Here is a 16,616-nt window from a genome sequence, read left to right on the forward strand (position 1 = left end):
TGTAGATAAACAACCATACTAAGTAAACGGATATGCAATACCATGTGTGTGTGTGTGTGTGTGTGTGTGTGTGTGTGTGTGTGTGTGTGTAATGTCATTGAGGTGGGTGCCGATGTGAAAGTGGTGGCGCGACATCTCTGAAGACTGATGGGGAGGGAGCGAAGCGTTAAGCCTCCGTGCGAGGTGAGAGTTTGTTCAGTGTTGCGCCGCGGGGAAGGTCACTGGGGCAGGCCGGGGCACGGGGTGGGGTAGGGGTTGGAGTGCCTGGCAGGTGCTTGAAGCTGCTGCGCTCCACTTCACCAGAGTTTTTATTTGGTTTTTGCTTTGTTTTCCGCAGCGAATGGTTGAGTGATGGAAAAGCGTGTCTTTTTATGCCTGAATGAATGACTAGCCGTGCGGGAGGTCACCTCTTAGGCTCGGTGGCTCGCTGCTGCTACCCACGCTAGCTAATGAATTCGTGTTTGGTTGGCGGCCTTGGCGGGTGTGGCGCCGCCCGGAATCCTCACCACCAGCGAGGAGGCGAGGAGGCAGTGGCGAGCGCCGAATGAACCTCACCATCAGTCTCTTCTCACCCGCGTTAGTGGATAGACACGCGGCGTCGCTCGCTATCCGTGGCCCTGTGTGGCCTGACGCGGTGGTTCACCGGATCATTCCTGACAGTACCCTCAGAAATCACGAACGTGTATGAATATTAGTTGTATAGTTGATTGACAATTTTATGTCTTTTGTTTGTGTCTTTATCCTGTAAAGAAAAAAAAAAAACACTGAAAACAATACTTCTCAGCAAATATTTACTAACCACAAACCTGCTTAACCATTTAAACCACTTTGCATTCCCTTCCGCACCCCATCACTGTACATGTATGTAAGCAGCAAATAGTTGTCAGTGTGGGTGAGTTCTTGGCGACGACGAGACCGCTCCAGTGCCCCGCCGCCTACGGGTGTTGATGCCTCGGGGCTGCTCAGTGAAGTGCGTTGGCGCGCCGTGTGCGACAAGAAGTGCGTGCATGCTTGGAAGACTTTCACTTGTTTTCTTTTTAGTCACGGGCAACCTCACAGACTTGGCGCCCCAGTAACGTTTTCCAGGCGGAAGCGGCGGCACTCATCCCTCAGTTCAGTGCACAGCTAAGTTTTCAAGTCCGTGCACGTCTCCTTGGTCCAGCGCTGGGGACTCCAAGTGCCTCACGCCTCTCAAGTACCCAGGTCGCTGAAACTTCCTACATCCACGCCTCCCACACAGCCCAGTACCGGTCCCTCACGCACCCTGGCTCTCTACCAGCTCCCGCCCATGCACCCACCGCTGCTGTCCTCACTGTCTCCTCATGACTACCCCATGCACGACTCTGACAGTGAGTATGACCATGTGGTTCTCTTTGGCGTGTTACGATATGCCTTGACTACTGTTTATACTCTCTCTCTCTCTCTCTCTCTCTCTCTCTCTCTCTCTCTCTCTCTCTCTCTCTCTCTCTCTCTCTCTTGTAAATAATGGTGATTTGTTCTAATAATTACCTCAAATCAATCATGTCTCAATGTTTTGACTCCAAATAATGAAAAGTAAATAGAGAAGTATAATAAAGAAATAAAATTAGTGAAGTGTTGAAATAAAAAAAATGTATTACTGACAGTTACGATCACCGAGAGAGAGAGAGAGAGAGAGAGAGAGAGAGAGAGAGAGAGAGAGAGAGAGAGAGAGAGAGAGGAAAACGACAGGAGAAAGAAACCAATAGGAATATCGGTGTTTTTTCATGTAAGAGGGGAAAACTGACTAAGAGCAACATAAAACGAAGAAAAGAAAAGAAAAGGCCCACTAAGTTGCCAGTCCCCTTGCAGGTCCGAGGGAGTTAGCCCATCCCACCCCCAAAAAAAGGATAAATGTCTTGGTATGGTTCTAATCTGTCAATTCGTATGCTCATATTATCAAGAGAACCTTTCCTTTTGCCTAACGATCTATGCGACAAGTCTTGGGCAATGGTTAGCTTGGTAATGTCAGCCTGTATGCAGATGTTGCCGCAGCCACCCTTGCAGTGTTCATTAAAGGAAAAAAAAAAGTTAAGGCTTGAATTAGTGCTGAGTGTTGATTAAAGCGGGATGATGATGAAGTTATGTGTATAATATTATGTATTGAGGTATGTTTATGTTTATGTTGGGTATTATAAGTCTCTCTCTCTCTCTCTCTCTCTCTCTCTCTCTCTCTCTCTCTCTCTCTCTGTGATGTGGCTATACCGGCTTCTCCACTTCCCCAGTCCCTCTCTCCACTCTCTCAAACCAACACACACACCTAAACAGCGACGACAAAATCTTGACATACTTTACACACACACACACACACACACACACACACACACACACACACACACACACACACACACACACACACACACACACACACAGCTTGTCATAAAATCAAGTTCTCATGCACGCGATTTCTAATTCAAAACCTCGCCAGACAAGATAAGTATTAATTAATATCGATGAAATACTAATTAAAACAGTCTCTTATTCACTGGAGCTGTCACTTGGTCAATGGTCCAACAGTTTGTCAGTAAATGTGCAGTTGTCCATCATTCAGTCGGGCAGTCATTAACCTCCACCATCCGGTCAAGTCATCATATCTATCAGTCTCTCACCTTTTCTACCATTTGGTCAAGTTTGTGAGTAGATGTGCTGTTCATCATCATTCAGTCGAGTAGGTCATTCGTTTGTAGCACCAAGTCAGGTTATCATATCTATCAGTCTGTCTTCGTTTCTACCATTTGGTCAAGTTTGTGAGTAGACGTTCATCATCATTCAGTCGGGTAGGTCATTCATCTGTAGCACTAAGTCAGGTTATCATATCTATCAGTCTGTCATCTTTTCTACCATTTGGTCAAGTTATGGTAGTTAGTCTTTCTTTTCCAGCTGCATTCTGTGACACACTTCTGCGATTTATTTTATCATGTTCTCTGCCACTGGGTCACACTTTCGGATCTAGTCAAGTACTCTATGCTAAAAAAAAAAGGGGAGAAAAAGTGAGTTTGAATTTGTGAGTTTGTTAATCAGTAAGTCAGACTTTTGGAGTTTATTGAAGTACTCTATATTTACAAAGCTGCATTCTGTCAGTTCATTAGTTACTGGGCTATACTTTTAGATCTAGGCAAGTATACTCTGTGCTAAAAAGAAGAAGAAAAAAGAGATTGCATTTTGTCAGTTTGTTAGTCAGTAGGTCACACTTTTAGAGTTTATTCAAGTTCTCTCTATCTACAAAGCTTCATCCTGTCAGTTCATTAGTTACTGGGCTATACTTTCCCATCAAATCAAGTACTCTATGCTGGAAAAAAGGAGGGTTGCATTTTGTCAGTTTGTTAGTCAGTAGGTCAGACTTTTGGGTTTATTCAAGTATTCTGTATATATAAAGCTGCATTTTGTCAGTCCATTAGTCACTGGTCCACGCCTTTGTGATCTCTCGCTTCGCCTCATTCAGTCAGTCAACCAGTCAGTCAGTCACGGATGGAAGATGCTTGTATCGGTCTCCGTGGTTCACGTGACTAGAGGTTGCATTTGCCACTCCTAAAAAATATTACCAGGTTTGAAGCCCCCAGTAGTTAGAATCAGCCGGGAAATCTAGTACAGTGCCTGCGCCACTAATGGATGGAAGCTGAACAGCGCTTCCCGTACTCTTCAAATAGACCCACAGGCGTTACAGGCCATAACATGAAAAAAAACCCCATTTCTAGGCTCTCCTTTACTATTAAACCCTTCAGTACTAGGATGCATTTTTACCATGAGTTTTGGGTATGATTAGACGATTTTATTTACACAAGAAAGGGTCTATGGAGGTCGGAATATTAATGGCCAGAGTCTTCAGAGTTTTAATCTCAGCATACGAGTAAGTATGTGAAGCTGCATCAAATCGCTAAAAGGTAAGCAGAATAATGAAAAGATACCATGATACTGAAGGGGTTAAGTCCAACGACGCGTGTTTGTCAATTAATATACAAATCAGAATAGGAGATAACGCAACTCATATCCAAGCTTCCTTAACTAAAAAAAGACATCGCAAGGTTTCTAGATTAAGAGGAGAAAAAATTTATACATACATTCCAGCCAGTATGTGAGGCTCTGTAAGTATGATAGATGAAGGAAAGTTAGGAAGACAAGATATCACGACCAGTGAGTGAAATGTAGTGAGACGAAGAGAAAATAAGCTAACATACAAGGTTTGTCTTTTTTCTTCATTCTTTTCTTTCTTTCCTTCTATCTTTCTCTTTCCATTTTTCCTTTTCTTCTTCATGTTCTTGTTCTTGTTCTTGTTGTTTTGTTGTTACTACTGCTGGTGTTCTTTGCAAACTCCTCCTCCTCCTCCCTCCCTCCCTTCACCACCACCACCACTTCCACCTCCACCTCCACCTCCACCTCAACCTCCACCTCCTTCCTCGTTCTATCCCCAAACTCACAACATCCAAGCACACTACAAGACACAGAAACACAGGAACTTGGCTTCTATCACTAGTAGCATAGGTGAAAGCAACAACAAGCAAGGTAAGGCAAGACAAGGCAAGGCAAGGCAGGCGTGGCAAGGCAAGGCAAGGCAAGGCGTGGGTAGGTAAAGCAAGGCAAGGCAAAGCAAAGCAAGGCAGGCGAGGCAAGACAAGGAAAGGCAAAGCAAGGCAAGGCGAGGCAAGGCAAGGCAAGGCGTGGGAAGGTAAAGCAAGGTAAGGCAAAGCAAAGCAAGGCAGGCGAGGCAAGGTAAGGCAAGGCAAGGCAAGGCAAGGCAAGACAAGGAAAGGCAAGGAAAGGCAAGGCAAGGCAAGACAAGGAAAGGCAAGGCAAGGCAAGGCAAGGCGAGGCAAGGCGAGGAGACCAAACAGTGTGCAGAGGGAGCAAGAGGGAGGGGAAGGGCACAGGGTATCCCGCCGCAACTCTAACCAGTTTCAGCATGTAACGTAAAATCTGAGAGTGGATCTTGCAGTTATCCGCTCAATTGGATGATAGAGGATGAGTGGCTTGCCAAGATTGGTGGGGTGGTGGTGGTGGTGGTGGTGGTGATGGTGGTTGCAGGTGAGAGGGACGTAGTGGTGGTGAGAGTAATAAGTTTAAGGTGTTGTCAGAGAAGGATGTGGTGAATGGTGGTGAATGCGGTGACTGGTGGTAGTGGTGATGGTTGAGGTGATGGTGAAGAGAGTGGAAATGTTAGGATATTGTCTGAAGACGGTTATAAAAGAGTGATTGTGAGCATAGTGTGTGTCTGTGTGTGTGTGTGTGTGTGTGTGTGTGTGTGTGCCAGTATCAGTGTGCTAGCGTATCTCCCCCCACTGTGGTGAATGGTGATGACTGGTGTTAGTGGTGATGGTTGAGGTGATGGTGAAGAAAGTTTTAATGCTAGGGTATTGTCAAAGAAGGGATGCTGTGGTGACTAACGGTGATGACTGTGGTGACTAATGGTTGTGGTGGTGGTGGTGGTGGTGGTGGTGAGTAAGTGTAGGTATAACGCTGACTGACTTGTGATGACTAGCGAGTGCTTGGAGTGCGACTGTGAGTAATTGCGTTGTTAAGACTGTTAGAAGGGAAGGGAAGGGAAGGGAAGGGGGTGGGAAGGATGCATTGGTGGTGACGTAATGGCTTCACTAGTGGTGGTGATGGTACTGAATTAGGTTAGGTTAGGTTAGGTTTGTGTTAGTGTTAGATTAGTGTTAGGACTGTGTAATGGTGATGGTGGTCTTGATGATGGTGATACATGATGAAGCTCTCTCTCTCTCTCTCTCTCTCTCTCTCTCTCTCTCTCTCTCTCTCTCTCTCTCTCTCTCTCTCTCTCTCGGCATGTGTGAGTATGTGAAGGTGTTATTTCTATTACATTTTCAATTACAACTATTAATTCCTCCTCCTCCTCCTCCTCCTCCTCCTCCTCCTCCTCCTCCTCCTCCTCCTCCTCCTCCTCCTCCTCCTCCTTCCCCTCCTCCTCCTTCATTCTTTCTTTCTCATTTTAAGCGCAAAGTAAGATGTCTCACGCACTTCAGTTCTTGTGGTTTGTCGGTAAATGCAGTTCCGTCCCTTATCACGTCAAATGCCAAACATCTCAGGCTGTTTTTTATGTCTGCTCCGTCAGATTAAAGCAGAAACTGGCGACACCACTTGAAGACTCAGAAGTTTAAGCAGTCTATGAGAGGAAGGGTGAAAGAAAGTAACGTGTATTCAGTCAAGGGGGGTTCAGCTGCTTCCATGTCTTTAATTTGCCGGATTACAGAAGAATCTAGCACCTTTTGAAAACATTAAATCCCTCTCTGCTTCTGTATTTCCAACTTCCTATGACTTGACTTCATTTAAGAGGGAGGTTTCAAGACATTTATCCCTTTTCTTTTGCTAACTCTCTCGGGTCTGCAAGGGAACTAGCGATTAAGTTGGCCTTTTTTCGTTTTATGTTGCCCCTGGCCAGCTTTCCCTCTCTTGCATAAAAATAAGATCATGTGCTAAGGTTCAAACATTGTATAAGAGCAGGCAAGGAAAGGAGAGGCATGCATGTACATATCACCGAAATGTTCTCCAGCTGCTTTCGTGTCTTTTATTTGCCAGATTGCAGAAGAAACTAGCACCTTTTGAAAAACATTATATGCTAAAGTTCATGTATTGTATAAGACGAAGCAAGGAAAGGAGAAGCATGTATGTATATATCACCCGAGTGTTTCCCAGCTCCTTTCATGTCTTTTATTTGCACCTTTTGAAAGCATATATACCTTGTGAGAGACGGGAAAAGAGGAAGGAAGAATTTATATGATATTCGAGTGTTTTACGTAATATCAAAAGGAGATTACAAACTGGCACTACTGTTTAGTGCTGCACGTGGAGATTTGAATACCATGTTAGAGGATGAAGAAAGAAGGGAATCTCCTATACATTTTCTTTAGAGGATTTCAAGAAGTGTCTTCAACGTGGGAGTAAAAACTGGTACCTGTAGGCTGTAGAAAAAGTTTTAAAGGATCGAACACTCTGTAGGAAGAGATAAAAGAAGCGTCACTACTCGCAATATTTTCTCAGGAGGAATTTGAGTAGTAGCTTCAACGTGGGAGTAAGAACCGCTGTTCCTACAAAATATAAAGCATCGAACACTGCTTAGGAAGAAATTAAGAAAGCGTCAATACTCTATACAATATTTTCTTCAAGTATGTTAAAGAGTAGTACATTTAGCGTAGGAATAAGCACCGATACCTTAAGAAAACACAAAGAATCGAACTCTAATTGAAAAAAAAAAGCTAATAAAACATCAACTCAACAATATTTTCTTCAAGCATTTCAAACGGTACAACATTTAACGTAAGAATAAACACTGATAGCTCAAGAAAACACAAAGAAAAATCAAACTTAAATAGAAAAACGAAGGAAAAAATTAATACACTAATTCTCTTAAGGCATTCCAAACCCAAGTACAGTAGACGTGGGAGTGACTTACGAGTATAAAGGTATTGTCTTGTGTCTTATCCAGAATAACAGAAAAATAAACGAAGGAAATAGATTTACACACTATTTTCTTAAGGCATTCCAAGACAAAGTACTGTGAACGTGGGAGTGACTTACGAGTATAGGGATGTTGTCTTGCGTCTTACCCAGAGTAACGTAATATTTTAGTCCCGTTACTCTTGAAGATTATAGTGTTTGCGGTGCCTATTGAGGAGCATGCATGGAAAACAAGACGAATTGACGTAGTTTAGCGCCGTGCATGTATCGTTGTGTCCCGTGTGCTGGTGTCCAAGTGTAGGTAAACAATATGAAAACCCGAATAAAGAAAATGGGGTTAGCTGGAGAAAGGCAAGTGAATGGGTGGTCGATCGAGGGCGTGTGTGTGTGTGTGTGTGTGTGTGTGTGTGTGTGTGTGAGAGAGAGAGAGAGAGAGAGAGAGAGAGAGAGAGAGAGAGTGTGTGTGTGTGTGTTGTGTGTGTGTATGTTTGAGTGCTTGTAAATATTGTAGGCAAATAAAGTTACATGTTTTCTTGTTGGGTTGACTGGATATAAGAGAGAGAGAGAGAGAGAGAGAGAGAGAGAGAGAGAGAGAGAGAGAGAGAGAGAGAGAGAGAGACGTATAGCAGTATGAGGGTTGTAAAGATGAAGTGGAAGGAAGTGGAGGGAAGAATGGGGGCATGGAGGAGTGGAGAGGGAAGGGCGTGGTTGTGTGTATGCCGGGTGGAGTAACCTTACTTAATTATTACTGAAGGAGTGTGTGTGTGTGTGTGTGTGTGTGTGTGTGTGTGTGTGTGTGTGTGTGTGTGTGTGTGTGTGTTGAGATCAGTAAGTGCATCCTCTCATTCCCCCTCTCCCCCCACATACACATCATATTCTGATTTACTAGACTTAAATAATTATCACAATTTCACACTCCTACATTGCTTGCTTCAGTTTAATCAGTGTTAGATCACAAACTGCCTCATGAGGGCCAACGAGTCTGCTGCTGCGTGTTACTAGGGCCGCTACAGGAGCATTAACACTCCGGATATTGGCAAGTGTCGTGATGAAAGGAACGGAAACAAAGGAGACACAGATAGACTCACAGACACACACACACACACACACACACACACACACACACACACACACACACACACACACACACACACACACATCAAGTGACTGCAGTACACGAGCAGAACAGCAGAGGGCACTGGGTGAAGGTGAATTCTGGCTCCGTATCCAGTAACGCCTTGCTCTCTCACCAGGACTTTTTTCTAAGGCCACAAAGATGATTAGCCGAGTTTTCAAGAGCGTTTCTCGAGTTAATAAAGTAGAAATTTTGTCACTATGTCTCTATAAATGTAAAAACACATTGGAAAACTAGTGTAAATTGCCTTCTGAAATCGTGGTAGTGAAGCGCACAAGTGTTTGAGAATACGAGGCCTGCTGGTTCCTACACTTAGCGGCGGTCAGCGGGTGCAGGCAGATGGCCACTCTAGCCTCCCATGATACGCTTCGCTGACTCCACACTAACAAGGTCATGGACTGTTTGTAGGTTTTTCTTCATTGAGTTATTAGTGAAACCGTTGAGTTGGCATTAACCCCTTCAGTACCATGACACGCATTCATTCTGCGTACTATTTGGCGATTTCATACAGCTTCAGAAACTTACGTGGGGATTAAAATAGTGAAGACTCTGGCCATTCATATTCTGACTTCCATAGACCCTTCCTAGTGTAAATGAAATCGTCTAATCACACCCAAAACAGAAGATAGAAATGCGTTCCAGTTCTAAAGAGGTGAAGGTTGTGGAGTCGAAGTTAGAGTCGGATACATAAGAAATTAAGGAATCGTATAGTCAGTATCGTTGTTTTTGGTACCGACTTCCCACAGAACTGCTTGGCTTTGCGTTAGTGGGTGGTAGAGGGAGTGTGGCTTGTGTTTGTGTGTGTTGGGGGAGAGAGGGGTGATGCTTCGCTGGACTGGACTGAGGTGAAATGAAGTGATATGAGAAATATAGTTGATTATCTTTGGCGTGTATTTTTATTTATCTCGTTTTTCTTCTTATCAAATGTTGGTTTAGTTAAGTATTTATTTTATATTTTTGGGTCAGTTTAAAAAAAATAATGACGTCTAGCTTAAAGAAATAATGCTAATACGCTGTTACATCCTTGAAAGAGAAAAATGTAGTAGTGTTTCTTTCTCCCTTTCCACTTAACATCACACGTATTCAAAAGTTAATGATCAAAGTGCATAGTGTAATGTTGCTCCGGCTGTTGCTCTATATTTCATTTCGTCAATATGCAATTAACCTCTTCAGTACCAGGACACGCTTTCATATTCATTCTGCTTACTATTTGGTGATTTTATAACAGCTTCAGATACTTATGTGAGGATTAGAAAAGTGAAGACTGTGGCCACTAATCTTCTGACCTCCTTAGACCCTTCCTAATGTAAATGAAATCGTCTAATCGTACCCAAAAATTCATGGTAAAGATGCGTCCCTGTATTAAAGAGGTTAAGGAAAGAAAAAATGGATGGAAATTTTGTAAGCGTGTTTCATTGACATTCACATCACACGCTTCATTTGATTTGAGGCGCGTTGGCCTTGCAGTGGAAAGTTGTGCCCGCAAGCATTCTACAACTTTTTATTTCATTTTATAGATTTTTTTTGTATATATCATTAAACAGCTGGAAGTTACAGGCACTCTACATTTGTTATAGTAAAGCTGAAAATAATACCCTTAACTAACTTTTTCAATACTAGAACGCTATTTTACCATGAATTTCGGGTATGATTAGATAGTTTTGTTTACATCAGGAACAACTTATGGAGGTTAGAAGATTAATGGCCAGAGTCTTCACTATTTCAATCCACACATAAGTTTCTGAAGCTGTATGAAATCGCCAAATAGTAAGCAGAATGAATATGAAAACGCGTCATGGTACTGAAGGGGTTTAGCAATATCTTTGTTATACACGTTGAATGTGAAAAGAATGTATGAAAGTTGTGTTGAAAAGAATTGTGAATGTCTTTGATTAATATTTGTATCCCACGCCTCAATTAACTTCAGTCATGCTGGCCTTGCTCCTGAAAGTTGTGCCTGCAAGCAAAACATTCTACATGTAGTTTTATTTAATCTCTATCTCATCACTAAAATTAAATGAAGTGTATGATATGAATTTTAATGAAGGACACAGTTACACAATTTAACCCCTTCAGTACTGGGACACATTTTTACTTTGAGTTTTGTGTACGATTAGACCATTTTATTTGCATTATGAAGGGTCTATGATGGTCTAAAGATTAATAGCCACAGTGTTCACTATCTTAATCCCCCACGTAAGATTCTAAAGCTGTATCAGATCACCAAATAATAACGATAATGAATATGAAAACGCGTCATGGTACTGAAGAGGTTGATAAGATCTCATGTGCACCTATGGCCACTTTTATATTTATAATTTAGATTCTTGAAGTTGATATTCGTGGATCCCAGTATGTGCAGGGACGGGTTAGCTTTTTTGTCTGCATTTTTTAGTGTTGCTAATTTGTTTTTGGTGGTGAGTGTTGAAGGTCACTGCCGCTCCCAGGTGCAACTCAGGGGCGGGTGGCAGGGCACTCTGACACTGGCACTGAGACACGACACCTGACACGACACACTCACTACTTCCATAGATACATAGATAGATAGATAGATGTTGTGTGTGTGTGTGTGTGTGTGTGTGTGTGTGTGTGTGTGTGTGTGTGTGTGCGTGACGTATAATCGTAACACATTCTAATTTGAAGCAATCATCCAGACGTGACTTACTAGGTTGTCCTCATTCTAGTAAATTAAATTCTCACCATCTTGACTTAGAACAATGGTGGTTAACAGTATAATCTCTCTCTCTCTCTCTCTCTCTCTCTCTCTCTCTCTCTCTCTCTCTCTCTCTCTCTCTCTCTCTCTCTCTCTCTCTCTCTCTCTCTCTCTCTAATACGTCTATGGTGGAAAAAGAAAGCGAAGGTCGTAATGTTTGTCGACGTTCAGAATAAAGTGCTAAAAATGAGAAAAAACTGTTATATCTACAATTGCGAGAGAGAGAGAGAGAGAGAGAGAGAGAGAGAGAGAGAGAGAGAGAGAGAGAGAGAGAGAGACCGACTCACTATACCGTTCCCCCAAACCTTTAATAATAAGAGACGATTCTGAAAAGTTGGGTCAGTGTTTAGCGAGACTGTTCCAAATTAGGCGTGGTCACTTCTCTTACAGATTTATAATAATGGAGTACTGCCACATGCTCTACACATGGATGGTCATATTTCCTACACAAAAATAGGCATCCAGCACATTTCCCACACAGCAACCCGGTATCCAGCATATTTCCTGCACGTATTGTCTGTGTCCCTGCAAGATCAATGTAGGTAATAATTATGTCACTACTCTAAGAACTGCTGAATTTGTAAGAGATGTGTCCTGTAGGAAATGTGACGTAGAAAATCTGCCGCACACCATTCCAAATCAAACTATATACGTTTAGTTAATAAATGAACCTAATACTTATCGCCTGCCACTGAGATTAACACACCAGCTTACTCATATATTCATTAACTTATCCTAGTTTTTTTTTTATAACTGATAGAAAACGAGAGACGTAAACACTAAACACACACGCATCCACAAACCTGAACCGTGACTAATCGCTAAAAATGTTGATGCCAGAGTGATGACGAGTTACAAACATGCCATCATCACTCAAGCTGCGTAGTATTAATGTCTCTCGTGGCTTGTAGTGTCGTAGTGGTAGGCGGGGCAGCTGTAGAGGCGTGTAGGGGCGTTCTGCGAGGCACTGGTGGAGGAGCGCTGGGTGTCTACGTGTTGGAGTCTGTTTCCTTTGGTAGTTAAGGTGTCTTCAGGTAGTGATTGAGGAGGATGTGGTAACAGTGATGCTTTATCTGAGAGAGAGAGAGAGAGAGAGAGAGAGAGAGAGAGAGAGAGAGAGAGAGAGAGAGAGAGAGAGAGAGAGAGAGAGAGAGAGAGAGAGAGAGAGAGAGAGAGAGAGAGAGAGAGAGAGAGAGAGAGAGTTTATTTATTTACAGAATGAGGATTTGTGTGGTGTGTGTGTGTGTGTGTGTGTGTGTGTGTGTGTGTGTGTGTGTGTGTGTGTGTGAGAGAGAGAGAGAGAGAGAGAGAGAGAGAGAGAGAGAGAGAGAGAGAGAGAGAGAGAGAGATTAATAGTAATTGTCAGATGTCTCAAGTTTAACACACACACACACACACACACACACACACACACACACACACACACACACACACACACACACACACCATCTCTTTGTCCCTCTGTGTCGAGGGGGATGTGGGTGTGGTGTGGGCGATGGTAACCTGCCTGGCTAGGGCGGCTCACACCACACACACACCTGTCCCTGTCACGCCCACTCGAACGCCCACATCTTTCTCTCTCTCTCTCTCTCTCTCTCTCTCTCTCTCTCTCTCTCTCTCTCTCTCTCTCTCTCCTGCCTCAGCTATGTCTGCCCACGTCCCGCCCACACACGCCCCATGTCTTCCCGCGACCTGTTGTTTTCTCTCACGTTCAGGATAGTTACTCTCTCTCTCTCTCTCTCTCTCTCTCTCTCTCTCTCTCTCTCTCTCTCTCTCTCTCTCTCTCTCTCTCTTCTTCTTCTTCTTCTTCGTTATGTTATTTTCTCAGTTTTCTTCTTTTGAACTGTCTTTTATTCGTATTTTCATTTCTTTGTTTCATTCTTTTTCGTTTTCTTTTCCTTTTTTTTCGTTGTAGTATATTTTTTTTCTTTCGCTATTTTCTTATCCTCTTCTTTAATCTCTTTGTCATCTTTGTGTTCTTTCTCTTTCACTCAGTCATTGCCATCATCATTAAGTTCTCGTCTGTTTCCTTTCATCTCTCTCTCTCTCTCTCTCTCTCTCTCTCTCTCTCTCTCTCTCTCTCTCTCTCTCTCTCTCTCTCTCTCTCTCTCTCTCTCTCTCTCCACATCTACATACAAAACCACTTCTTTTTCATGCCTTTTAATCTTCCTTCCTTAATGAACCCTCCCTTTCCTCTCCTGCTTCTCCTCCCTGACCCACTCCCTCTCTTTCTCCTCCCTCTCCCTCCCTCTCCCTCTCTTTCCCTTCGAAGATATCCAGGCACGTGTGAAATTGCTGGTAATTAAGGCACATTACATCATTAAGTTGACTTCCTCGTGGGAGAGTGACGCCCTTCACCTCCTTCCCTTCCTTCTCTTTCTGGGGCCCTGCGGTTCTTCAGTTCGTCATTAGCATCGTCAGCATTACTGTTTCCGTCAGCCTCGTCTTCCTCTTTCTCTTCCTCTTCCCCTTGTGTTTGTGACCTCATTGCCGGAATTCTTGTCTGTTTGGTATTTAGTTTGTTGGTGGAGCTGTTTATGAGTGTGTTGATTTTCTTTTAAAATCTTTTCCTCTGCTTTTTTCTGTTTTTTTTTCTTTGTTTCCTTGTTCGTTTCTTTTTTTTTCCTCTTCCTCCTCCGCCTTCTTTCCTTCTTGTTCTTGTTCTTCTTGTTCTTGATCTTGTTCTTCTTGTTCTTGTTCCATATTCATATTTTTCCTCTTCTTCCTCCGTCTCCTTTTTTTCTTGTTCTTGTTCTTGTTGTTCTATTTCTTCTTTTTGTTCTTGTTCTTGTTCTTGTTCTTCTTGTTCTTGTTCTTGTTCTTTTAATTTCTCCTGCATTTTATCTAATACTTTCATCAACACGTGTTTCTTTGAAGTGAAATAAACAAGGGCAATGCAAATAAATGCCATCTAAGCTTGAGTACTGACAGAAGATAGTGGAGGGGTGGCACTGATGTAGAATGGCAAAGAATGGGAGTCACGGAGGAGGAAGAAGCAAGGGACAGACACAGCAGGGGACTCATATTAGGGAAGCAGCGGAAGGAGAAGACCTCTAGGCTAGTGTAGATGAACAAGACAAGTAAGCCACGCCCCTTCACTCAACACGCACCAATCAGATGTAAAGTTTCACGAGATGCAGAAGAGATGGAGAACTAGTGAGATGCTACTTCTACACACACAGAAATACAGAGAAAAGAATAAAGGAAGTGTAAAAGAGTGTAGATGAACATGATGAGTAAGCCACGCCTTTTCAGTCCACACGCTTTGAAATGTAATGTTCCACGTGACCCTTCCTTGGAGAGCTAGTAATAGTGAGATGCAACTTCCATACAAACAAAACACGGAGAAAATACTATGAAATAAGATGTATGGAAGTTAAGATGTGAAGGACGAAGACAGTTTAACACACGCCAGTCAAATGTAATGTTTCACGAGAAGTGTCCTTGGAGATCCAGTAACAGAGAAATGCAACGTCCATAGATACAAAAAAAAAAAAAAAAAAGATAAAAAGAAGTTAAGATGTAAGGAACGGAAACAGTTCAAGACACGCTGTAATCAAATGTCATGTTTCACGAGAAGTATCCTTGGATGGCGAGTAACAATGATATGCAACTTCCATAGAAAGATAAAAACTAAGAAAATAAGATAAAAAGAAAAATATAGAAGTAAGATGTGAGGGACAAAGACATTTCAAGACACGCCAATCAAATGTAGTTTTTCACGAGAAGTAGTATTCTTGGGGATTGAGAAACAGTGAGATGCAACTTTCATAAAAAAAAAAAAAGGAGAAGTGCAGAAGTAAGTTATGAGGGATGAGAACTGTTCAAGACACGCCAATCAAATGTCATGTTTCACGAGATAGAGTAACAATGAGATGCAACTTCATACAGAAAAAAAAGCAGTAAAAAAGTAGGATAGCAAAAGAAGTATAGAAGTAAAATGTGGGGACGATGACAGTTCAATTCTTTGCAAATAAAAAACAAGAGAAAAGATTAAAATTACTTAAGATGTGATGATGTTAAGAAGTTGATATGTGAGGGACAGAGACAATTGAAGACACGCACCAATCAAATGTTATGTGTCACGAGAAGTATCCATACAACTTCCATACAGACAAAAATACTGACAAAATAAATATCCTTGGAGAGCGAGTAGCAGTGAGATGCAACTTCCATACAACTTCCATATAAAAAAAAGAAAAGATAAAAAAAAAAGTCTAGAAGTAAGATGTGAGGGGCGAGGACTTTCATTGGCTCACTATCTCTCACTGGACAAGTTGTGCCGCGTTACGTGTCCCAGCCGTGTAGGTGAAGGTCAGATGTCGCCAGAGGGAGGAGGAGCTACGCCCACCTGCACGCCGTACCGGGAAGATTCTTATGTAAATACTTGTTTGGGAGTATATATGTTTTTATATCACTTGTAGTAGTTCAACGATGTGAAATTCCTTTGTGCATTATATCCTGATGATTCAACCTGGTGTTATGAGAGATTGTGCATAGAAAGGCTTGACTCTTGGTGCTTCTAATTCTCTCTCAGGACATGGTAAGGGCAGGTCTATGTGTTAAAAGTGTGTTGAAAGTGGGGTTCAGTGCATACCGTGTTATTGTTTTGTTTTATTTCATTGAGTGGTGAAGGATTTATCAGGCAGCTTCAGAGATCGTGCCAGTGGCTTAAACACTCGCCTACACACACACACACACACACACACACACACACACACACACACACGAGTCATGGGGGAGCCCAACACGTGACCCGCAAGACAGGCAGATTACACACACACACACACACACACACACACTCTCTCTCTCTCTCTCTCTCTCTCTCGCATTCTGTATTCTAGGTCACGTTTATAATGACAAGCTTTGATAGTCTCATACTGGCAGGCAAAAATTACTTAAAATGATATTAGCTTGACAGAAGGAAGATTCTGTCAAGGGTCATCACCTTCCACTATCTTCCCTTCACCTTGGCGTGGGTAAACTGGCAATGGATAATGTATGAAGCAGTGCATTGAGTTCCTTTCCTTCATCCCCCAACGCACCATATCTCCACTAAAATAGAAAGAAAATAGAAAAAAAGTCTGTTAACGTATGAATAAATAACACGTCCTGACAGTCAAGGTTAGCCAGACTCTACCCGGCCAGTGGCGATCGTTGTGACTCGATTGGTGAAGTGGTGACATGAAGCGTTTCGTCACTGGTTCGATACTTTCTGATGATTTGCACTTGTAGAAAGGAAAGGGAACCATCCATCCTCCTCCTCCTCCTCCTCCTCCGCAGTGCATTCCTCCTCCACCTCCTCCTCCTCCTCCTCCTCCTCCTCCTCCTCATTTCCTTGTT

At 42.7% G+C, this 16,616-nt stretch overlaps 1 protein-coding gene across 5 annotated transcripts in view; it reads left to right on the plus strand.

Annotated features, from left to right (window-relative positions):
- The window catches only part of LOC123499410 (hornerin-like), a 55,127-nt gene that overhangs the window by 1,563 nt on the left and 36,948 nt on the right, over positions 1 to 16,616 (plus strand). Inside the window, exons 1-2 of one of the 5 annotated variants that reach the window (XM_045247373.1) lie at positions 278 to 682; positions 1,042 to 1,349. In XM_045247373.1, the coding sequence (XP_045103308.1) occupies positions 1,289 to 1,349 (61 nt within the window). In that variant the 5' untranslated portion in view covers positions 278 to 682; positions 1,042 to 1,288. Of the gene's footprint in view, positions 1 to 277; positions 1,350 to 16,616 lie in introns of those variants that run through there. The other 4 variants (XM_045247377.1, XM_045247374.1, XM_045247372.1 and 1 more) reach the window with 4 other exon arrangements.

Source organism: Portunus trituberculatus, chromosome 49 (genome assembly GCF_017591435.1).
Source record: "Portunus trituberculatus isolate SZX2019 chromosome 49, ASM1759143v1, whole genome shotgun sequence".
Taxonomy (NCBI): Eukaryota; Metazoa; Arthropoda; class Malacostraca; order Decapoda; family Portunidae; genus Portunus; species Portunus trituberculatus.